General features: G+C 47.7%; 1 protein-coding gene across 2 annotated transcripts in view; it reads right to left on the bottom strand.

The window, feature by feature from the left end:
* Positions 1-25,299, bottom strand: part of dph1 (diphthamide biosynthesis 1) — a 682,474-nt gene that overhangs the window by 29,491 nt on the left and 627,684 nt on the right. The window contains exon 12 of one of the 2 annotated variants that reach the window (XR_013499073.1): positions 2,313-2,627. Coding sequence is in view for 1 of the 2 variants with exons in the window: in XM_078224668.1 (XP_078080794.1) it covers positions 2,508-2,627 (120 nt within the window). In the remaining variant the exon portion in view is untranslated. Of the gene's footprint in view, positions 1-2,175; positions 2,628-25,299 lie in introns of those variants that run through there. The other variant, XM_078224668.1, reaches the window with a different exon arrangement.

The following is a 25,299-nucleotide window of genomic DNA, read 5'->3' on the forward strand; positions in this document are numbered from 1 at the left end:
TGGAATATTGTGTGCAGTTCTGATCACCACATAGGGATGTTTTACTGCAATTGTATAGGGTGTTGGTGAGGCCTCACCTGGATTATTGTGTGCAGGTTTGGTGTCCTTATCTGAGGAAGGATGTTCTTGCTATAGAGGGAGTACAGCAAAGGTTTACCAGGCTGATTCCTGGGATGGCAGGTCTATCATATGAGGAGAGACTAAGTCGGTTAGGATTGTATTCACTGGAGTTTCGAAGAGTGAGAGGGGATCTCATAGAAACTTATAAAATTCTAACAGGATTAGACAGGGTAGATTCAGAAAGAATGTTCCCAATGGTGGGGGAGTCCAGAACTATGGTCATAGTTTGGGGATAAGGGGTGAACCTTTTAGAACTGAGGTGAGGAGAAATTTCTTCACCCAGAGGGTGGTAAATGTGTGGAATTCAGTACCACAGAAAGTAGTCAAAGGCAAAACATTGTGTGATTTCAAGAAGAAATTAGATATAGCTCTTGGGGCTAAAGGGATCAGGGATATGGGAGGAAGGGGGGGGGGATCAGGATATTGAATTTGATGATTAGCCATGATCAAAATGAATGGTGGAGCAGGCTCGAAGGGCCGAATGGCCTCCTCCTGCTTCTAGTTTCTATGTTACAGGAAGGATATAATTGCTCTGGAGAGAATGCAGAGGAGGTTTACAAGAATGTTGCCAGGGCTGGAAAAGTGTAGCTCCGAGGAGAGTGGGGATAGGTTGGGGTTATTTTCCTTCGAACAAAGAAGGCTGAGGGGTGACTTGATTGAGGTGTTCAAAATTCTGAGGTGAAGAGATAGGGTGGGCAGGATAAAATTGTTTCACTTGGTGGAGAATTCTAGAACCAGGGGACATAGATTCAAGATAAGTGGCAGTAGGTGTAGAAGGGACATGAGGAAGAACTTTTTAATGCGGAGGGTGGTGGGTGTCTGGAATTCACTGCTTGAGTTGGTGGTGGAGGCAGGGACCCTAAACTCTTCTAAAAAGTACCTGAATCTGCATCTTAAGTGCTGTAAACTATAGGGCTATGGGCTGGGTGTAGGAAGGTGGGATTAGAAGGGGCACCTCGAGTTGGCATGGACAAGGTGGGCTGAATGGCCTCCTTCTGTGCTGTAACTTTTCTATGGTTCTAGTGCAGACTCCGATGTACATTTTTAACCCCCTCTTCATTCAATAGAAACCCCTGTAGGTTTCCCTTATATATAAGTTCTATCCTGCAACAGGCAACTAAGACTCATTCAGTGTTAAATGCAAGATAAATGTTCCAGCATGCTTCATAGAGGAATAGAGCGTGTCCGAAAGCCACTGGGTGAGTGTGAAAAGGGTTTTAGCAGAGGGATTGAAGTAGGGGAAGGGAGTTGGTGAAATATTTCCAAATAGTAGGATCACGAGAGCTGACCAGAAGCTATAAATATCGACAGTCCCCAATAAACCCAATGGGGAATTTGGGAGAAACCTCTTTACCCTGAGATTGGTAAGAATGTGGAACTCGCTAGCACAGGGAATGGTTAAAGCCAATAACATAGACCCGTCTAAGGGATAAGTGAGATAAAGAGATGAGGGAGAAAGTTATAGCAGGAAATGCTGATAGGGTTAGAGGGAGTAGGCTCGGATTAAGCATAAACACTAGCAGCGAGCAGCTGGGCCGAATGGCCTGTTTCTGTGCTGTACATGCTATGTATGATCAACAGGTTTTTTTCATTCATTTGTGGGACATGGGTGTCACTGGCTGTCCAGCATTTATTGCCCATCCCTAGTTGCCCTTGGAGGACAGTTGAGAGTCAACCACATTGCTGTGGCTCTGGAGTCACATGTAGGCCAGACCGGGTAAGGACGACAGATTTCCTCCCCTAAAGGACATTAGTGAACCAGCTGGGTTTTTCCGACAATCGATAATGGTTTCATGGTCATCAGTAGATTCTTAATTCCAGATATTTTTGATTGAATTCAAATTCCACCATCTGCCGTGGCGGGATTCGAACCCGGATCCCCAGAACATTAGCTGAGATTAATAGTCTAGTGATAATACCACGAAGCCATTGCCTCCCCATGCCAGAGTTTGAAGGTTGGATATGTATTTGAACTGACAAAGTGGTTGATCGAGCGATGGCTACAGAACAATCTTGAGGCTCTGAACTAAACGGTAATAAATGTCTAGACGTGTCTGATTTATTTCCATTTTATTGCAATTTACAGTGAGCCCCCCCCAAACTCCTCAAAAAATACAGCTTTGGTTATATTCAGCTGTCACCTGACAGTGGGAATGTGGAGAATCCTCAAATAGCGAGACAGGTTCTCTCACCCTGTGAGCTGTGCACCCATCGTTAAGCTGGGCTGAACGACACATCCAGTCAAACCGAACAGTCCCAGGGCAGGGCCTCTGGGCGACACAGGATGGATGCCTGGGTTTATCTCAACTCCATCCCTCCTGTTGCATTCGCCTCCCTCGCTCTCTGGAACTCCCTCCGTTCTGAGCCACATACCCTCCCTGCCGGCCTCACTGCTTCGGGGAGGGAAGCTGTTCCTTGGGTGGATTCCTGTCCTCTTTCTCTTGCTGACAGCCACAATCTGTGCACGTTTCGCTTGCGGCTGACGGCCGTGTCTCTGCCGGCTTGCTCTGTGTGTAAAAACAAACAAATCATATTTTGATTTTATTTTATTTATTGTCACATGTATTAACATACAGTGAAAAGTATTATTTCTTGCGCGCTATACAAAGCATACCGTTCATAGAGAAGGAAATGAGAGAGTGCAGAATGTAGTGTTACAGTCATAGTTACGGTGTAGAGAAAGATCAACTTAATGCGAGGTAAGTCCATCCAAAAGTCTGACAGCAGCAGGGAAGAAGCTGTTCTTGAGTTGGTTCGTACGTGACCTCAGACTTTTGTATCTTCTTCCCGACGGAAGAAGGTGGAAGAGAGAATGTCCGGGATGCGTGGGGTCCTTAATTATGCTGGCTGCTTTTCCTGAGGCAGCGGGAAGTGTAGACAGAGTCAATGGATGGGAGGTTGGTTTGCGTGATGGATTGGGCTACGACCTTTTGTAGTTCCTTGCGGTCTTGGGCAGAGCAGGAGCCATACCGAGCTGTGATACAACCAGAAAGAATGCTTTCTATGGTGCATCTGTAAAAGTTGGTGAAAGTCGTAGCTGACATGCCAAATTTCCTTAGTCTTCTGAGAAAGTAGAGGTGTTGGTGGGCATTCTTAACTATAGTGTCGGCAGGAGCACAGTACCAAATCTCAACCGAAACTCAACAACAGCTCAACAGTCGCCTCGGAGTCAGTAGATGGTGGATATAAGATCCTGAGGGGTGTTGACAGGATGGATGTGGAGAGGAGGTTCCCTCTTGCGGGAGATTCTAGAGGATTTTTCTCAGAGGATTGAGAGTGTCTGCAGTGGGAGCAGAATCTTTGAATATTTTCAAAGCAGAGCTAGATAGATTCTCAATTTAACAAGGGGTGAAAGGTTATCCGGAGTGCAGAAGGAGACCATTCGGCCCATTGAGCTGTACCAGCCCTTGAAAGAGCCATCTTTCCAGGCCCACACCACTGCCCCATGCCCGCAACCCCACACATTTACCATGGCTAATCCCCCTCACCTAAACATCTTGGCACACTAAGGGGCAATTTAGATCGGTTAATCAACCTAACCAGGACATCTTTGGACTGTGGGAGGAAACCGGAGCACCCGGAGGAAACCCACGCAGACACGGGGAGAATGTGCAAACTCCACACAGACAGTGACTCGAGGCCGGAATTGAACCCGGGTCCCTGGCGCTGTGAGGCAGCAGTGCTAACCACTGTGCCACCGTGCCGAACATAATCCAACATTTTTCATTTCATAAATGTATTTTTCTTGTTGTTAAATCTAATTAGCTGTCCTGTGACTGTTTCTTCACGTTTTAGGGCCAGAGTTCTTTTCTGGGATTTCCTCATCTGGTTCTAACATATAAAAACAGCATATTTTTGCAACAAAAAAGAATCCTCTACTTCCTCTCTCCTTAATCCTTCCTCACTCACTTCACCTTCACCGGGGCGGCACGGTGGCACAGTGGTTAGCACTGCTGCCTCACAGCGCCGGGGACCCGGGTTCAATTCCCGCCTCAGGTCACTGTCTGTGCGGAGTCTGCACGTTCTCCCCGTGTCTGCGTGGGTTTCCTCCGGGTGCTCCGGTTTCCTCCCACACTCCAAAGATGTGTGGGTTAAGTTGGCCATTATAAATTGACCCATAGTGTCAAGGGACTAGCTAGGGTAAATATGCAGCGTAAGAAGTCTCACAACACCAAGTTAAAGTCCAACAGGTTTATTTGGAGCAGTGCTCCGAAAGCTTGTGCTACCAAATAAACCTGTTGGACTTTAACCTGTTGTTGTGAGACTTCTTACTGTGCCCACCCCAGTCCAACGCCGGCAACTCTACATCGTAAATATGTGGGGTTAGGGGGATAGGGCCTGGGTGGATTGTGGTCCGTTGCAGACTTGAAGGGCCGAATGGCCTCCTTCTGCACTGTAGGGATTATATGATCTCTCTGCCAAATCCTCTCACACTCTGTCTGTATCCTAGTCCCTCTCACACTCCCACCATCTCTCCTTGTCCCTCTCCCACTCCCTCCATCTCTCTCCTAGCCCCTCGCCCCCCCCTCCCTCCACCCCTGTCTCTCAGAGTGAAATATCTGGGTTATTTGATGATGTTATTGATGTTCTTTTGAAGCAAGTTGTTGTATTATTTTGTTGTGGTCGACGATCGTGTGAGGCTGGGAGAACTGGGAGTCCCACAGCGTGAAGAACTGAACTGGCCGATGAATGCAACTCATCGGAATATTTACTGGAACTGATCTTCTTGCAAGCGAGAGTCTGGAAGGAGCTTTGTTCTATCTGAGTGGGTCAGCTAATTCCACAGGATGGGAGTGAACGGGAACAGGGATCAGACACAATGAAATACTCCTCAGTCAGCTCTGCAATTTACCAGGAGTTGACAGTGTAGGCTCACACTGAAATGATTTGCTTGACATGAGTGAATCTCAGTGCGACGTGCCAGCGATAAGCACATCGCAGGAATTAAACCTCCTTCCAACAGTGCCGTCGACAGATAATCGAGAATATGACACACTGTGAGATTACACAGAGAGCTGGCTTCAGAGATGCTCGTTTCATAATATTATCAGTTACAGTGTTGCATGGAGAATTTAGATCGGGAATTCCATCATGGAGCAGGGTACAAAGAGCCTCCAGCTAAAAAAGGAAGGGATCCTATTGCCAGAATATCAATATGTTTCGACGTTACTTCAATTTCTAACAAAGACAAGGCAGTGATGTAGGCAGAATTGGTTTAGATCTCAATATTTTCCCTTCAGTGATGATGATAGCACACCGTAAGCTTTTAAAACACAAGATTTTCATCTTAGTCTTGAGTGGCGTCAGAAGGTGGATGGTCAACTTGCAATGAGAGAGCGGCAGAGGGAAAAAGCAACGATAGGACATACACTGCCCTCTCATCTCCTGTTGTCAATGGTTCAAACAACTGTGTGCCAGTCTGAATACATACTGAAGCCTCCGAACCCACAACACTCAGGGAATCAGTCTGGTAATCCTTCTCTGCACTTCCTCTGGAGCAAGAACATTCTTCCACAGACTAGGAGACCAAAACTGCACACAGTACTCCAGGTGTGGTCTCACCAAGGCCCTGTATAATTGCAGCAATTCATCCCTGCTCCTGTAATCGAAACCTCTCGCTATGAAGGCCAACATGCCATTTGCCTGAACAGAGGATGCTGGAGAATCTCAGCAGGTCTGACTGCATTTGTGGAGAGAGAATAGAGCCAGCGTTTCGAGTCAGACTCTATTCTTTCTCCACAGATGCTGTCAGACCTGCTGAGATTTTCCAGCATTTTCTGTTTTTGTTTCAGATTCCAGCGTCCGCAGTATTTTATCTTTATTATACCGTTTGCCTTTCTTTACCGCCTGCTGCACCTGCATGCTTACCTTCAGCGATGGTGCACGAGGACACCCAGATCCCGCTGCACATTCCCCTCTCCTAATTTATGGCCATTCCGATAGGAGACAGTCACTAATGAACCTGACAATTTACCCAGAGAGTTTTTTTGAAGTTTATTTATCAGTGTCACAAGTAAGGCTTACATTAACACTGCAATGAAGTTACTGTGAAAATCCCCTAGACGCCACACTCCGGCGCCTGTTCGGGTCAATGCACCCTAACCAACACGTCTTTCGGACTGTGAGAGGAAACCGCAGCACCCGGAGGAAACCCACGCAGACACGGGGAGAACGTGCAGACTCCACACAGACAGTGACCCAGGCCGGGAATTTGAACCTGGGTCCCTGGCGCTGCGAGGCAGCAGTGCTAACCACCACCGTGCCGCCCACAGAGTGGTGAGAATGTGGCATTCACCACCACAGGGAGCAGCTGAGGCGAGTCGTGTTGACGCACTGGAAGGGGGCACACGGTAAGGGGAGAAGGGGAAAAGGAATAGAAGGACAGGCGGGTAGGGCGAGGTGGAGTAAGGTGCGAGGGAGCTGGCATGGGCTGAATAGCCAGTTTCCGAGAGGTATAGTCGCCGTGGTTGAAATACTCGGTGCTGCCTGCGGATGGCACTGCTTGCCTTATAGTCAGCAGCTCCCAGGCAGGGCAGGACGGGAGAGAGAGAGTAAGTTATGGCAGCAATATAGAGAGAGGGAAGCCAATTTGGGATTTATTTCGTAGCAATTAACAATAAAGCAAACAGTACTCAAGACCCGAATAAATCATGAAATGCCAGCAAATCTCCCACTCAACAGCTGCGAAATAGGAAATATAAATAAAATCTCTCAAAGTATAGAGAGAGAGAGGAAGGTCTGGGATGACAATATCAGGGTTTTACTGTCTCCTTTCTCCCGCCTGCTCAGGTATGTTGAGTGTATGTGTTATGACGTGCCGTTCTCCCCTCCCCCAGCCCCAGCCTGATCCCATTGTCCTCACACCATTCAGCTCAATGTCAAGCCCAATTTGCAGTTTTGAAAAATACACTTGTGTTGGTGCGGCTCGGGGCTTATAAAAATAAAACAAAGCAAGCGTTAGCAGAGGAGAAACTCCATCTCCCCACGCTCCCCCCCCCCCGTTCCGTCCCATCCCAATTCCTGCATTTTCCGGCGGGAAGTAATCCCCGCGCCCAGGACGGGCAGAGAAATAACGCAACGCTTCTGGGAAAGGGTGAATGAAGCGGGAGTGGGAGAGAGAGAGAGTCAGAACCTTGGTGGGAAGAAGGGACAGAGAGGGGAGATTGAGGCTGGAGGTGGCGGCGGGGCGGGGGGGGGGGGGGGGGGGCGGTTGGGGAGGAATAATGAAGGGAGGAAGGTGTAGCCAGAGAGAGAGAAAGAGGGAGAGGGAAAGAGAGAAGAGCAGCAAGGGGGAAATGAGTGGGAAGAGGAAAGAGTGACGCAGAGAACAGAAAAGGGCAGAGTGGAGGAAGAGTGAGGTGGGAGGTTGGAGAGTGAAGACAGGGGATGGGATAGAGAATGAGTGCGGGGAAAGAGAGAGAGTATGAGAGTGCGAAAGAGAAACTGGTGTCTGAGTGAGAGTGTATAGCTGGTGAGAGAGAACGAGAGAGTGGGAGAGATGAGAAGTTCTTTTGTATTCATTTACAGGATGTGAGTGTCATTGACCAGGCCAGCATTTATTGCCCTTGAGCTGCCGTCTTGAACTGCTGCAGAGGTGTAGGTACACCCACAAAGCTGTTAGGAGGGGAGTTCCAGGATTTTGACCCAGCTACAGTGAAGGAATGGCGATACATTTCAAAGTCAGGACGGTGTGTATTGTCATTTTATGGGAAGCGAATCGTGACGGGGCAAAAATCCACCGGTCCCAAAACAACTCCAATCTCCTATCGTTACTATCATGTGGAGATGCCGGCGTTGGACCGGGCTGGGCACAGTAAGTCGTCTCCCAACACCAGGTTAAAGTTCAACAGGTTTATTTGGTAGCACGAGCTTTCGGAGCACTGCCCCTTCATCAGGTGAGTCACTCAGCGCTCCGAAAGCTCGTGATACCAAATAAACCTGTTGGACTTTAACCTGGTGTTGTGAGACTACTTATCGTTGCTATCTTAACAGAACGATCCAATAATCCGGCATTTTACTGAGAGAGGATCAGTGAGCAGACAACAGGTCATTTCTGCAATATCTGATATATTATTTCAATGTTACTCCCTCAAACAGCCTCTGTTTTAGACGATTGGCCATAACATAGTCCAACCCTGATCTGTCATCTTTGGGATATTAGCTTGGAGGGAGACCTCCAGGCGCTGGTGTTCCCTGGTATCTGCTGCTCTTGTCCTTCTAGATGGTGGTGATGGTGGGTTTGGAAGGTGCTGTCTAAGGAACCTTAGTGAGTTGCTGCAGTGCATCTTGTAGATGGTACACACGGCTGCCACTGTGCGTCAGTGGTGGAGGGAGTGAATGTTTGTGGAAGGGGTGCCCATCAAGCGGGGCTGTTTTGTCCTGGATGGTATCAAGCATCTTGAGTGTTGTTGGAGCCGCACCAATCCAGGCAAGCGGGGAGTATTCCATCACACTCCTGACTTGTGCCTTGTAGGATTCTATGAATTTCACAAAGGGATAGAGTGTGAGGTAAAACTGCGGGTTCAACTGTGATGCTCCCAAGGTCAAATAGCCTTGACTCAAACGTGAAGAATGTCCAGTTTGAGAGCTGATGCCCGGGATGGCCCAGTAGCAGGCCGCCCTGTAGATTGTCAGCCGTGGCTCCGATGGTGGCATCCTGACCTCCCAATCTGAAGGTCGTGGGTGGAATTCCCACTCAAGAGACCTGAGCACAAAAGCAAGACCAGCACTCGCAGGGCAGTGTTGAGGGTGTGTTGCAGTGTCAGTGGAATGGCTGTTTGGATGAGATGTTACCTTGAGTCCATTTATTAGTGTCACAAGTAGGCTTACATTAACACTGCAATGAAGTTACTGTGAAAATCCCCTCGTCGCCACACTCCAGCGCCTGTTCGGATACACTGACAGAGAATTTAGCATGGCCAATGCACCTAACCAGCACGTCTTGTGGGAAGGAACCGGAGGAAACCCACGCAGACACGGGGGGAACGTGCAGACGCCGCACAGACAGTGACCCAAGCTGGGAATCGAACCCGGGGCCCATGGCACTGTGAGGCAGCAGTGCTAACCACTGTGCTGCCATGCCGCCTCTAGGCGCCCTTGAGGGCTCCCATCTGCCCTCTTGGGTGGGTGTATAAGATCCCACAGCCACTATCTCAGAGAGGAAGAGCAGGGGGTGTCCTTCCCAGTGAGCTGGCCAGTCTGGATCCCTCAATGCACATTACAGATGAGAGGTGATTTGGTCATTGTCCCATTGCTGTTTTGTGGGATCTTGCTGTGCACTAATCAGCGGCAGAATTTCCTGCACCACAAAGTGACTAGACTTCAGAAAGCCCTTCACTGGCTGTGGGGCACTGTGGGACGTTGTGTGATTGGGAAAGGTTATAGGAATGTGAATTCTTCTTTTCTTGCAGCGTACAAAGCACACTTTGATCAGGGTTCCTGCGGGAGAGGAAGCATTCATTAACAATTTTGCTGAGATCTTGCATCGTGACAGAGGAGCTGCGTTAGGAACCGTGTTTTTCTTGTTTTGAAACTGCAGCCCTCTCGGGGGATCCCGATACCTGTAAGGTTAACTGTCTCTGCATTGGTAGAATTAGAGGCAGCATCAGGGTCCGGGTCCGGGACATACACTGTCAGTAACCCACTCATACCTTTGTTTTCCATGTAAGCTACACTCTCACAACATAAACATAAGAAATAGGACTGGTAGGCCATTCAGCCCTTCAAGCCCACTCTGCCATTCAACTGGATGATTACTGATTTTATCCCTCGACTCCACCTACCTGGGGCAAAACGGTGGCACAGTGGTTAGCACTGCTGCCTCACAGCGCCAGGGACCCAGGTTCAATTCCGGCCTCGGGTCACTGTCTGTGCGGAGACTGCACATTCCCCCCGTGTCTGCGTGGGTTTCCTCCGGCTGCTCCGGTTTCCTCCCACACTCCAAAGATGTGCAGGTTAGGTGGATTAGCAGGTTGAATATGTGGGGTGACGGGGATAGGGCCTGGGTAAGATACTCTGTCAGAGAGTCAGTGCAGACCTGATGGGCCAAGTGGCCTCCTTCTGCACTGTAGAGATATCCACAGTATCGCCATATCCCTTCGTGCACAGAAATCTATCCACCCGTTGTGTGGACATACTCAACGATTGAGACCCCACAGCTCTCTTGAGTTAGAAAATTCCAAAGATTCGCAATCCTCTGAGTGAAGAAGTTTCTTACCTCAGTCCTTATTTTTGGACTATTCCGCTTGCATCCCAGATTCTTTGATTGGGGAAGACATTTTCTCAGCATTTAACCCGTCGAGCCCCTTACTCATTCTCTACATTTCAATGAGATCACCTCCAATTGTCCCAAACCCCAAGGAACACACGCCTAATTTATTCAATCTTTCCTCAAAGGACAATTCCATCCTCACAGGAATCAGTCTCGCAAACCTTCACTGCATTCCCTCCAAAGCAGACATAACCTTCCTTAGGTAAGGTGAGCTTCAGGTGGCACGGTAGCACAGTGGTTAGCACTGCTGCTTCACAGCTCCAGGGTCCTGGGTTCGATTCCCGGCTCGGGTCACTGTCTGTGTGGAGTTTGCACATTCTCCTCGTGTCTGCGTGGGTTTTCTCCGGGTGCTCCGGTTTCCTCCCACAGTCCAAAGATGTGCGGGATAGGTTGATTGGCCAGGTTAAAAATTGCCCCTTAGAGTCCTGAGATGCGTAGGTTAGAGGGATTAGCAGGTAAATATGTGGGGGTATGTCCTAGGTGGGATTGTGGTCGGTGTAGGCTCGATGGGCCGAATGGCCTCCTTCTGCACTGTAGGGTTTCTATGATTTCTATGACCTCAGCGACTATAATTGTAGTAAGACTTTTGAACTTCTATATTGTAATTTGATATTGTTACACCGCGTGCAGTTTTGGTCAACCCATTGCAGAAGGAGCAGAGGAGATTTACAGGAATGTTGCCAGGACTGGAAAATTGCAGCGAAGAGAAAAGATTGGAGAGGTTGGGGTTGTTCTCCCTGGAACAGAGGAGGCCGAGGGCAGATTTGACTGAGATGTACAAAATGGTGAGGGGCCTGGATAGACCTGTTAACTTCAGCCGAGAGGTCAGTGACGAGGGAGGGCATAGATTCCAAGTGATGGGTAGAAAGATTGGAGGCGAGATGAGGATTACTTCGAAATTGAATCTTTTATATCCACCTGAGAGGGCAGATGAGGCCTCTCTTTAACACCTCATGTGACAGTGCAGCACCCCCTCAGTGCTGTACTAGGATTGTCACACAATCACTGAATTGGTGCAGGAGGAGGCCACTTGGCCCATCGAGCCTGCACTGGCTGCAAATGAGCAACTCATCTCGTGCCATTCCCCCCGCCTTCTCCCCGTAACCCTGCACATTCTTCCCATTCAGATAGCAGTCTAATTCCCTTTCAAATGCTTCCATTGAACCTGCCTCCATCACACTCTCGGGCAATGCATTCCAGACCCTAACCACCCGCTGCGTGGAAAATCTTCTCCTCCTATCACTTTTACTAATTACTATATATCTGTGCCCTCTCATTCTCAAACTTTTAATGAACGGGTCCAGTTTCTCTTCACCTGCTCCGTTTAGACTCCTCAACCTGGAGTTTTGTGCTCAACTCTCTGGAACCATAGAATCCTTTTGATTTTTAAAAAGATTTGATTTATTATTGTCACATGTATTGGGATACAGTGAAAAGTATTGTTTCTTGTGCACTATACAGACCAAGCATACCGTTCATAGAGAAGGAAAGGAGAGTGCAGAATGTAGTGTGAAAGAGGTCATCAAGCCTGTACTGACTCTCTGAAAGAGCACTTGACCCAGACTCATTCCCCCGCCTATCCCTGTAACCTGTCACATTTCCCATGGCCAATCCACCCAACCTGCACATCTTTGGAGTGTGGGAGGAAACCCACGCAGAGACGGGGAGGACGTGCAAACTCCACATAGACAGTGACCCAAGCTGGGAATTGAACCCGGGTCCCTGGCGCTGTGAGGCAGCAGTGCTAACCCACCGTGCCACCCAAGTGGGATTATGGGAATAGAAAGCTGACAATCTTCCCATTCCTTCTTGCCCTCACGGTGCCAATTCTTGAGCCAGCCCTGCACCATTTTTCACAGGATTGCTGCCTCTAATTAAGTGGCTGGTGTTTAAGACGAATAAAGCTGAACGATACTGGGCAGGCAAGGTGGCAGGAAGGCCGCCTGTGATTGGAGGGTATCGGACCGGAGGGGACAAGAATGTCCAAAGCGCTACATGATGTTTGCTTGTGGTTGTGTTTAAAAGGCACAAGCATTCACTGCAGAGCAATGGAGAATCTTTAATCGCTGAAGGGTATTGATTGTTTTGAATATATGCCACTCGTTACATCAGCTGCTGTAAAAACTAAGAGATGCAGTTAAGAGGCACTCAATTCTGGCTAATCGGGAATGTGAAGTCCCAACAAAGACTTTATTGATGAGTGTGTTTTGAAACAATTCAGGAGCTGACGCGCCTCAATCCGTCAATCACTGGGAAAATCGAGCACTCTTCACAGCAAATTAACACGACATCCATTACCTGAAACCACCCCCCCCCCCCCCCCCCCCCCCCCCACACCCGTCCACAACTCTTAAAACATCCACTTCTAAACCGGTCCATTTCAAAGTTGCCAGTCACGGCCTAAGTGTCTGCCTTGGTTTCAGTCAGTACACCAGCGTTTGCACGTCAGTTCACAGCTTGTTGGGGTGCGCTCAATACCACAACAATCAACAAGAATAGAATCACAGAATTGTCAGAGTGCACAAGGAGGCCATTCGGCCCATTGCGTCTGCCCTGTCTCTCTGAATGAACAATTCACTTGGTGCCATTCTCCCACCTTCTCCCCCGTAACCTTGCACATCCTTACATTTTCCCCAATCCTCATTGAAAGCCGCAGTTCATTGAACAGGCCTCCAACACACTCTTGGGCAGAGTATTCAAGACCCAAACCACTCGCTGCGTGAAAAAGCTTCTTCCTCATGTTATTATTAGACTAAGGAACTATTAGACTATTAGACCAAGGAAATTTGGCATGTCAGCTACGACTCTCACCAGCTTTTATAGATGCACCATAGAAAGCATTCTTTTTGGTTGTATCACAGCTTGGTATGGCTCCTGCTCTGCCCAAGAATGCAAGAAACTACAAAAGGTCGTGAATGTAGCCCAATCCATCACACAAACCAGCCTCCCATCCATTGACTCTGTCTACACTTCCCGCTGCCTCGGAAAAACAGCTGCATAATTAAGGACCCCACGCACCCCGGACATTCTCTCTCCCACCTTCTTCTGTCGGGAAAAAGATACAAAAGTCTGAGGACACGTACCAACCAACTCAAGAACGGCTTCTTCCCTGCTGCTGTCAGACTTTTGAATGGACTTACCTTGCATTAAGTTGATCTTTCTCTACACCCTTGCTGTGACTGTAACACTACATTCTGCACTCTCTCATTTCCTTCTCTATCAACGGAATGCCCTGTCTGTATAGTGCGCAAGAAAACAATACTTTTCACTGTATACTAATACATGTGACAATAATAAATCAAATCAAATCAAAAACTATTGCTGCCGTTATGAATTACTGTAAATTGTAAATTACTGCTGCCTCACAGTGCCAGGGACCCCGGTTTGATTCCCGGCTTGGGTCACTGTCTGTGTGGGTTTGCACATTCTCCTCGTGTCTGCGTGGGTTTCCTCCCACAGTCCAAAAGACGTGCTGGTGAGGTGGATTGGCCATGCTAAATTCTCCCTCAGTGTACCCAAACAGGCGCCCTCTCGATTGCGAGCCTTTCATGAGTGGAACAGTTTCTCTCTGGCCAGATCCCTCATGGTTTGGGAATATCTCGGTCAGATCTCCCCTCAGCCTTCAAGAAAAACAGTCTCAACTTCTCCAATGTCTCTTCACAGCTGAAATTTCCCATCCTGGAACCATCCTTGTCAATCTTTACCATACTCTTTCCAATGCCTTCACATCTTTCCAATAGTGTGGCGTCCAGAACTATACAAAATACTCCAACTGAGGCCACACTGATGATAGAAGTCTACAATATTCTGAGTGGCATAGATAGGGTGGATAGTCAGAGGCCTTTTCCCAGGGTGGAAAGGTCAACTACAAGAGGGCACAGGTTCAAGGTGAGAGGGGGTAAGCTCCACCACACTCTTGGGCAGAGTATTCCAGACCCAAACCACTCGCTGCGTGAAAAAGCTTCTTCCTCATGTTATTATTAGATGAAGGAACTATTAGACTATTAGACCAAGGAAATGAGGCATGTCAGCTACGACTCTCACCAGCTTTTACAGATGCACCATAGAAAGCATTCTTTCTGGTTGTATCACAGCTTGGTATGGCTCCTGCTCTGCCCAAGAATGCAAGAAACTACAGAGGGTCGTGAATGTAGCCCAATCCATCTCGCAAATCAGCCTCCCATCCATTGATTCTATCTACACTTCTCACTGCCTCGGAAAAACAGCCAGCATAACTAAGGACCCCACGCACACCGGACATTCTCTCTTCCACCTTCTTCCGTCGGGAAAAAGGTACAAAAGTCTGGGGGAGACGTGCAGAGAAAGTTTTTCACACAGAGGGTGGTGAATGCCTGGAACACACTGCCAGTGGGGGTGGTGGAAGCAGGCACGGTAGCAACGTTCAAGGCTTTTCTTCACATGAACGCGAGTTGAACAGAGTGTTAGAAATCGTGTATGGGCAATAAATAGTGGGTCTAAATAAGGACTAGGAATCAAAGTTTAAGTTTATTTATTAGTGTCACAAGTAGGCTTATGTTAACACTGCAATGAGGTTACTGTGAAAATCCCCCAGTCGCCACACTCCAGCGCCTGTTTGGGTACACTGAGAGAGAATTTAGCATGGCCAATCCACCTTACCAGCACGTCTTTTGGACTGTGGGAGGAAACACTCGCAGACACGGGGAGAATGTGCAAACCCACACACACAGTGACCCAAGCCGGGAATCGAACCGGGGTCCCTGGCGCTGTGAGGCAGCAGTGCTAACCACTGTGCCACCGTGCCGCCCATCAGCACAGGCTTGGTGTGCTGAAGAGCCTGTTCCTGTGCTGGATTGTTCTTTGCTCTCTTGTATAAGTTTAACATAATATTGTTGTTCCTGTACTGTAAGCTTTATTAATAAAGCCCAGAACACTGTGTGCTTTATTAACTGCTCTCTCCTGCCACCTTCAATGATTTATGAACATGTACACCCAAGTCTCTCTGCTCCTGCACCCCTTCAGAGTTGTACACTTTGTTTGTACTATTTCTGCAAAATTTTCCTACCAAAACGAATCACTTCACCTTTTTCCCATATTGAACTTCATCTGCCACCTGTCAGCTCACTCTACCAACTTATTTCTGTTCTTTTAAAGCTCTACACTATCCTCACAGTTTACAATACTTGCAAGTTTCATATTGTCTGCAAACTTTGAAATTGTCCCCTGCACATCAAGATCTCGATCATTAATACATATCAGGAAAAGCAAGGGTCCCAACACCAACCCCCGGGGAACAACACTACAAACCTTCCTCCAGCCCGGAAAATATCCATGCACCGTTATTCTGTGTTTCCTGTCACTCAGCCAATTATTCAATCTAATATCACCATGCTAAATTCAATCACCTGCAGATAGTCACCAATAAATCAATAACAACCTCATTATCGAGAGAGTGGTGAGAATGTGGAACTCGTTACAACAGGGGCTGAGGTGAATAGAGATCATAGAATCATAGAATCTACAGTGCAGAAGGAGGCCATTTGGCCCATCGAGCCTGCACCAACAACAATCCCACCCAGGCCCTGACGTATCCCCGTAACCCCACATATCTATTCTCCTAATCCTCCTGACATTAAGGGGCAATTTAGCATGGCTAATCAACCTAACCGGCATATATTTGGGCAGTGGGAGGAAACCGGAGCACCCGGAGGAAACCCACGCAGACATGGGGAGAATGTGCAAACTCCGCACAGACAGTGACCCCCAAGCCAGGAATCGAACCCGGGTCCCTGGTGCTGTGAGGCAGCAGTGTTAACCACTGTGCCACCGTGCCACCCCCAAAGTTACATTGAGTTGTGGTAGAATAAAAAAGGAGAAACTATTTATCCTGACAGAAATCAGTAACTATGACTCAGTGGGCAGCACCTTTGCCCCTGAATCAGAACGTTCATGGAATCCAAGAACAGTACAGCACAGAAGGAGGCCATTCAGCCCATCATGTTTGCGTCAGCTCTTTCAAGGAACAATCCAGTCAGTCCCACTCCCCCCCCTCTCTTTCCTGTGTCCCCTGCAATCCTTTCTACTTCAAGTATTCATCCAATTCCCTTTTGAAGGTGACTTTTTTAGGCAGTGCATTCCAAATTCTAACCACTCATTGCGTTACACAATTCCTCCTCATATTCCTCTGGTTCATCTGCCAAGATTGCAGGTTCAGATCTAACTCTGGAGACTTGAGCACATGATCTAGACTGACATAGTGGTGCAATACCGAGGAGGTGCTGCACTGTTGGAGGTGCTGTCTTTCAGATAAGACGTAAAAGTTCAATCTCAAATAAGGGGTAAAATTCTTACAGGGGTATAGGAGCAAAGTGACCTGGGTGTATATGCGCACAGATCATCAAAGGTGGCAGGATAGGTGGAGAGAGCAGTTAATAAAGCATATAGTATTCTAGGCTTTATTAATAGGGGCATAGTGTACAAGAGCGAGGAGGTTATGATGAACTTATACAAGACACTAGTTAGACCTCAACTGGAATATTGTGTACAGTTCTGGGTGACACACTATCGGAAGGATGTGAACCTATAGGAGGAAATGCAAAAGGGGTTTACAAGAATGATTCCAGGGATGAGAAACTTCAGCGATGAGGAGAGATTGGAACTGTTCTCCTTGGAGAGAAGAAGGCTGAGAGGAGATTTGATGGAGATGTTCAAAATCATGAGAGGGCTGGACAGAGTAGACAGGGAGATACCGTTCCCACTTGTAACATGTTAGAGAACGAGAGGGCATAGATTGAAAGTGATTTGCAAAAGAAGCAAATGTGATGTGAGAAAAAACTTTTTCACCCAGCGAGTGGTTCGGGTCTGGAACGCACTGCCTGGAAGTGTGGTGGAGGCAGGTTCAACTGGGGCATTCAAGAGGGCGTTAGCTGATTACTTGAATAGAAACAATGTGCAGGGGTTACGGGGAAAAGGGGCAGGGGAATGGCACCAAGTCATGATGCTCGTTTGGAGAGCTGGTGTAGACATGATGGGCCAAATGGCCTCCTCCTGCGATTCTGACAGGACTATTTGTGGAAGAGCAGGCGGGGTCCTCCCAGTGTCTGGGACAATACTTAACCTTCAACCAACATCACTGAATTAGCTGGTCATTATCGAGTTGTTGTTTGTGGGAGCTTGCTGTGGATAAACTGGCTGTGGCATTTCCTAAATTACAACAGATTGTACATTTCAAAAAGTACTTCATTGGCTGTGAAGCACTTTGGGATGTCCTGACGTGTAAAAGGTGCTATATGAATGCAAGTCCTTTCCTTCAAACAACCCACAGATGAATCACTGGGACAGTTTGGATCTTTTCCATGGCTTACTGAACTAGTTACGTAATGGAAATAGCTCACTGATACTCAGGCTCTGACAGACTGAGGGAGCACTGTGTTTCTGGGCCTGTTTTACGTCAACAGCTTTCAAGCCTGAGTCTGCGTCACGGACACCTGTCCCACCCCCACAGCAGATGGAGTGATGACAGCTATCCCAGTCAGAGTCAGGTTCTTTCACATGTGATGACATGGACAGAATGTGTGAGTGAAGTCTCGAAAGGCAGAACCCACTGGAGGAGCCGGATGGCGGGGGCTAGTTATGAGTCACGCAGGCCAGGGAGGCCTGCAGTTCAGGCTGTGGTGTGGACCTAAAGAGCGGATCTCAGTGGGCTCCGAGAGCCACAATTCGCTTCTGTACCACTGGGCGCTGCCGGGGGTGATGGAGTCAGCTGGAGACTGCAATCCTGATAAATTGAAGCTTGGTGGGACTGCAATCATTGGACTGTTGTGGAATGGATTTGATTTGATTTGATTTATTATTGTCACATATATTAACATACAGTGAAAAGTATTGTTTCTTGCGCGCTGTACAGACAAAGCATACCGTTCATGGAGAAGGAAAGGACAGAGTGCAGAATGTAGTGTTACAGTCATAGCTAGGGTGTAGAGAAAGATCAACTTAATGCGAGGTAAGTCCATTCAAAAGTCTGACAGCAGCAGGGAAGAAATTGTTGAGTCGGTTGGTACGTGACCTCAGACTTTTGTATCTTTTTCCCGACAGAAGAAGGTGGAAGAGAGAATGTCCGGGGTGCGTGGGGTCCTTAATTATGCTGGCTGCTTTTCCGAGGCAGCGGGAAGTGTAGACAGAGTCAATGGATGGGAGGCTGGTTTGCGTGATGGATTGGGCTACATTTACGATCTTTTGTAGTTTCTTGCGATCTTGGGCAGAGCAGGAGCCAGACCAAGCTGTGATACAACCAGAAAGAATGCTTTCTATGGTGCATCTGTAAAAGTTGGTGTGAGTCGTAGCGGACATGCCAAATTTCCTTAGTCTTCTGAGAAAGTAGAGGTGTTGGTGCGCTTTCTTAACTATAGTGTTGGCATGGGGGGACCAGGACAGATTGTTGGAGAGGAGAGCCTGACGATTAAATAGTTTTGAACACATTCTGTCCATGTGACTGCGCTCCTGACCATGGGAGCTTTTGCCAGTAACATGGAATCACAGAAATCCCTCAGTGCAGAAAGATGCCATTCGTCCCAAGTGCCACGGCTGCTCTGGGACACTGCAGCGATCAAGGAGGCGTTATAGAGTCATAGAGGTTTACAGCATAGAAACAGGCCCTTCGGCCCAACTTGTCCATGCTGCCCTTTTTTTTAAACCATTAAGCTAGTCCCAATTGCCCGCATTTGGCCCATATCCCTCTATACCCATCTTACCCATGTAACTATCTAAATGCTTTTTAAAAGGCAAAATTGTACCCGCCTCTAATACTACACCTGGCAGCTTGTTCCCTCTGTGTGAAAAAATTGCCCCTCTGGACACTTTTGTATCTCTCCTCTCTCACCTTAAACCTATGCCCTCTAGTTTTAGACTCCCCTAACTTTGGGAAAAGGTATTGACTATCTAGCTGATCTATGCCCCTCATTATTTTATAAACCTCTATAAGATCACCCCTAAGCCTCCTACCCTCCAAGGAAAAAAGCCCCAGTCTATCCAGCCTCTCCTTATAACTCAAACCATCTAACCCCGGTAGCATCCGAGTAAATCCTAGGTTTTATTCCTCGCTGAGATTCGGTGCAGAATTGCATAGCAAGTTTCCCTGTCCAGTCTCTGCTCTGGGTTACACTGGTGGATCTCTGCCGGAATAGCAGGTGAGGTCTGACAATCGGCCCTGGGTTCCCAAGTTCAAACGCTGTCTCGTGAACCACAAGTGCGGATATCGAGCGGACGTTGGCTGGGGTGCTGGCTCCAAACACAGTAACCCCACAACTAACCGGCAGGTGACTGTTTAGCCTTCACATGACAACTCCACAGGCAGGAAGGGAATGGGTGACCACCAGGCAGTGCAAGAGAGCTAGGCAGACAGTGCAGGAAGCTCCTGTGGCTATCCCCCTGCAAAATAGATATATTTTATATATAAATCTTCAGGTCCTAATTATCTTCATCCCAGAGTACTAAAGGAAGTGGCCCTGGAAATAGTAGATCCATTGGTGGTTATTTTCCAAAATTCTTCGGACTCTGGACTGGTTCCTACAGATCGGAGGGTAGCTAATGTAAGCCCACTATTCAAAAAGGGAGGTAGGGAGGAAACAAGGAACTATTGAACAGTGAGTCTGACGTCAGTACTGGGGAAGTTGCTGGAGTCCATTAGCAAGGATTTCATAGCTGGGCATTTGGGAGGCAGTGGTAATAATCAGACAAAGTCAGCATGGATTTACACAAGGGAAATAATGCTTGACGAATCTATTGGAATTCTTTGAGGACGTAACTAGAGTTGACCGAGGAGAACCAGTGGATGTGGTTTATTTAGACTTTCAGAAGGCTTTCGACAAGGTCTCACATAACAGACTACTATGTAAAGTTAAAGCACATGGGATCGCAGGTAATGTCTTGATATCTGTTAGCAGATAGGAAGCAAAGAGTTGGCATAAATGGGTCTTCTTCTGATTGGCAGTCAGTGACGAGTGGGGTTCTGCAGGGATCTGTGCTAGGACCCCAACTGTTCACATTATATATTAATGATTCGGAAGTGGGAATTGAATGTATAATATCCAAATTTGCAGATGATACAAAGTTGGGTGGGAGGGTGAACTGTGAGGAGGATGCAGAGATGCTTCAGCGTGATTTGGACAGGCTGAGTGTGTGGGCATCTGCATGGCAGATGCAGTATAATGTGGATAAATATGAGGTTACCCACTTTGGTAGTAATAATAGGAAGACAGATTATTATGTGAATGGGTGTAAATTGAGAGAGGTGGATACTCAATGAGACCTTGGTGTCCTCGTGCATCAGTCGCTGAAAGTAAGCGCGCAGGTACAGCAGGCAGTAAAGAAGGCAAATGGTATGTTGGTCTTCATAGCGAGAGGATTTGAGTATAGGGATAGGGATGTTTTACTGCAATTGTACAGGGCGTTGGTGAGGCCACACCTGGAGTATTGTGTGCAGTTTTGGTGTCCTGATCTGAGGAAGGATGTCCTTGCTATAGAGGGAGTACAGAGAAGGTTTACCAGGCTGATTCCTGGGATGGCAGGTCTGTCATATGAGGAGAGACTAAGTCGGTTAGGATTATATTCACTGGAGTTTAGAAGCGTGAGCGGGGATCTCATAGAAACTTCTAAAATTCTAACAGGGTTAGACAGGGCAGATTCAGAAAGGATGTTCCCGATAGTGGGGGAGTCCAGAACTAGGGGTCATAATTTGAGGATAAGGAGTAAACCTTTTAGAACTGAGGTGAGGAGAAATTTCTTCACCCAGAGGGTGGTGAATGTGTGGAATTCAGTACCACAGAAAGTAGTTGAGGCCAAAATGTTGTCTGATTTCAAGAAGAAATTAGATGTAGCTCGTGAGGCTAAAGGGATGTGGGGGGAAGGGGGAATCAGGATATTGAATTTGATGATCAGCCGCGATCAAGATGAATGGTGGAGCAGGCTCGATGGGCCGAATGGCCTACTTCTGTTTCTGTGTAACTGACCATTGGGTGGGGCACTGCAAGGTGTCTCTCTCCTGCTTACCAATGTACCGCAGAGGCCGGGAAGTGCTTTGGATGTTCTGAGGCTGCAAAAGGCGCTACACAAATGGAGGGGTTTTTCCTTTTTGTGAGGCACTGTGCTTCAAGAGGCACGCAGAAGAAAGGAGGCAACATGATGGTATCAACAAGAAAAGTGGAAGATTTTAACCTTAAAATTGGAGCTCGGTCACCTCAGAGTAAAATCAGGAAGTACTTTCTCACACAAAGGGCAGCGGGAATAATTTCCTCCCCCCAATGGTCGCTGGGTGTCAAGTTAAAATTGACAAGATCAGAATTGAGAAGTTATTGTTGGGTATAGGGATTAAGGTTCTGATCCAACGGGATGGCAGAACAAGCCTGAGGGGCTGAATGGCCTGTTCCGCAGGGGAAACATGTTGAAAGGTTTGAGATGCTGAGGAATCTGGACATGGCAGACACGGAGAAACTGTTCCCAGTCAGGAGAGAATCGAGAACGGGAAGGCATGGATTTAAAGTAATTGGCAAAAGAACCAAAAGCGACATGTGGATAAACCTTTTCACACAGCCAGTGGTTTGGATCTGGAAAGCACGGCCCGAGATTGTGGCTAAACAAAGCAATCGAGAGGGAATCAGACTGTTAAAGACGCATAGAAACTAGAAGCAGGCGGAGGCCATTTGGCCCTTCAAACCTGCTCCGCCATTCATTATAATCATGGCGGATCACCGAATTCAATATCCTGATCCCACCTTCCTCCCATATCCCTTGATCCCTTTAGGCCCAAGAGCTATAACTAATTTCTTCTTGAAATCAGACAATGTTTTGGCCTCAACTACTTTTTGTGGTCGTGAATTCCACCACTCTCTGAGTGAAGAAATTTCTCCTCACCTCAGTTCGAAAAGGTTTACCCCTTCTCCCCAAACTATGACCCCCTAGTTCTGGACACCCCCCACCATTGGGAACATTCTTTCTGAATCTACCCTCTCTAAACCTGTTGGAATTTTATAAGTTTCCGAAAAGGAAGAATGTTCGGAGGGGCAGAGAGAAGGCGGGAGGGCGGCACCAGGTGAAATGCTCATTCAGAGAGTTAGTGTGCACAAGATGGGCCGAATGGCCACCTTCTGCAATGTAACAATTCTGAGGTAAAGTCCCACGTGAATACAAACATCAGTCTAATCCTCCCTTTCTCTGATTCCATCTGAAAATGAGCCTAAAGCCCCGATCTCACTAGATCATTAATAAACGGTTACCAAGCACCAGAAATGTAATCAGAAAGCATCTGTGTCGCTTCATCGGTTTAAGCTTCCTACTGAAACCAAATAAAATATTTGAAAATGATCTTTGTTTTGTTCATTTAATTCTGAAGGGCTTTCTGTGACGATGAATAATGTTGCAGTGTAGTCGCTAAAGGATACCACGATAGTGCAACGGACACCAAGCAAAACTCTGATGTACTTTCCGCCCATACCTGAGTCTAATGGATGATAATTGCTTATTTATGGAAGTCCTCCTGATTGCAGACCTATTATCTGAGCTTGCTTTATGTGTTTCAATGCACAATTTCCCATAACGATGATTAAACAGCCTGATCAGTCGTAAATGTCACCACACATCATCCTTTCTGTTTACTAATTCTTCCCCCAACACCGCGGCCATTCCGAGCAAACGGACAGCGATGTGTTGAGCAGAGGGTTCAAAGGTCACAGAGTCACAGAGGTTTACAGCATGGAAACGGCCTTTCGGCCCAACTTGTCCATGCCGCCTAGCTTTTAACCATTATATGCATTATATGTCCAAAGATATGCTGGTTAGGTGCACTGGCCATGCTAACTTCTCCCTCAGTGTACCAAAAGGCGCCGGAATGGCAACTAGGGGATTTTCACAGTAACTTCATTGCAGCGTGAATGTAAGCCTACTTGTGACTAATCAATAAACTTTTTCTTTGGAGGGCCGAAGGATCGGTTCCTGTGCTGTGCTTTTCATTGTTCTTTGTCTTTGTTCTAATTGCCCCAGAGAAGCTGGTGGTGAGCTGCCTTCTTGAACCGCTGCAGTCCCTGTGATGTAGATGCACCCACAGTGCTGTCTGGGAGGGAATTTCAGGATTTTGACCCAGCAACAGTGAAGGAACGATGATATATTTGCAAGTCAGGATGGTGAGTGGCTTGGAGGGGAACCTCCAGGTGTTCCCATGTAGCTGCTGCCCTTGTCCTTCTGTTGTGGGTTTGGAAGGTGCTGCTTAAGGAGCCTTGGTGAATTGTTGCAGTGCATCTAATGGTACACACTACTGCCACTGTTCAGCAATGCTGGAGGGATTGAATGTTTGTGGAAGGGTTAGCAATCAAGCGGGCTGCTTTGTCCTGGATGGTGTTGAGTTTCTTGAGTGTTGTTGGAGCTGCACCCATCCAGGCAAGTGGGGAGTATTCCATCACACTCTTGACTTGTGCCTTGTAGATGTTGGACAGGTTTTGGGGATCAGGAGGTGAGTTACTCGCTGCATTATTCCCAGCCTCTGACCTGCTCTTGTAGCCACAGTATTTATATGGCTAGTCCAGTTCAGTTTCTGGTCAATGACAACCCCCCTCAGGATGTTGATAGTGGGGGATTCAGCGACGGTAATGCCATTGAATGTCAAGAGAGTATGGTTAGATCCTCTCTTGTTGGAGATGGTCATTGTCTGACACTTGTGTGGCGTGACTGTTACTTGCCACTTGTCAGCCCAAGCCTGGATATAGTTCAGCTCTTTCTGCCATTTACCATTTTCAAGTCTCCTCACGTTCCCTGTTGTAGCTTGGTGTTAACTTTTCATAGAATCATAGAATCCCTGCAGTGCAGAAGGAGGCCATTCGGCCCATCGAGCCTGCACCGACCACAATTCCACCCAGGCCGTTTCCCCGTAACCCCACATAATTACCTTGCTAATCCCCCCTGACACTAAGGGACAATTTAGCATGGCCAATCCACCTAACCTACACATCTTTGGACTGTGGGAGGAAACCGGAGCACCCGGAGGAAACCCAGACACGGGGAGAAAGTGTGGAGTCCGCACAGACAGTAAACCGAGGGGCTGGAATTGAACCCGGGTCCCTGGCGCCGTGAGGCAGCAGTGCTAACCACTGGGCCACCGTGCCGTGTGTGATGAAGCTCCACTGATGCTCCTTTGACCCAATCACTGTGTTAAAGGTGTTACATAAATGCAAGTTGTTGTTGTGGCTCTTTTGTAACGAAGGGGTGCCTGTGATCTGAGCGGAAGGACTGAGGGACCCCAGGCGACTGGTGCCACCTTTTAACACAAGCCCTCAATCATTGTGAGTTTACACATCAGCCTCCTCCACCCAGCCAAAGAGAAAAAATAACAGCCGCTTTCAACCAGTTATAGACCTCCCCAGTGGTTTCAAATGTGGAAGTAAGGGCAGTCCAGAGACCCGGGAATTCTCTCTCGAACAGGAGGAGGGTGATGGAATCATGGAGGCAATTCAAAGGGAATAAAGTTGTTTAAAAGGGAAAAGAAGGCAGAGATAGTGTTTCGGGGCTGAAATGTTTCCCACTCCCCGGAGGCTGCAGGACCTGCTGAGGAATTCCAGCACTTTCTTTTGGAATTCCAGATTTCCAGCATCCGCAGTATTTTGCTTTTGTTAAAAGGGAATCATATACTGGATTTCTACTGCCCCGTCCGACACGGGAATTGGAGCGGGCAAGGGACGGACAATGGAAATGCCTGTTGACCTCGAGCAGGATTTTCCGGTCTCAGGTCGAGCGAGACCATAAAATCCCGCCCATAGAATCCCTACAATGCAGAAGGAGGCCATTCAGCCCATCGAGTCTGTACTGACAACAATCCCACCCATGCACTATCCCAGTGACCTAATGTATTTACCCTACTAATCCCGCTGACACTAGGGTCAATTTAACAT

The sequence above is a fragment of the Mustelus asterias genome, chromosome 12, assembly GCF_964213995.1.
Source record: "Mustelus asterias chromosome 12, sMusAst1.hap1.1, whole genome shotgun sequence".
Classification (NCBI taxonomy): Eukaryota; Metazoa; Chordata; class Chondrichthyes; order Carcharhiniformes; family Triakidae; genus Mustelus; species Mustelus asterias.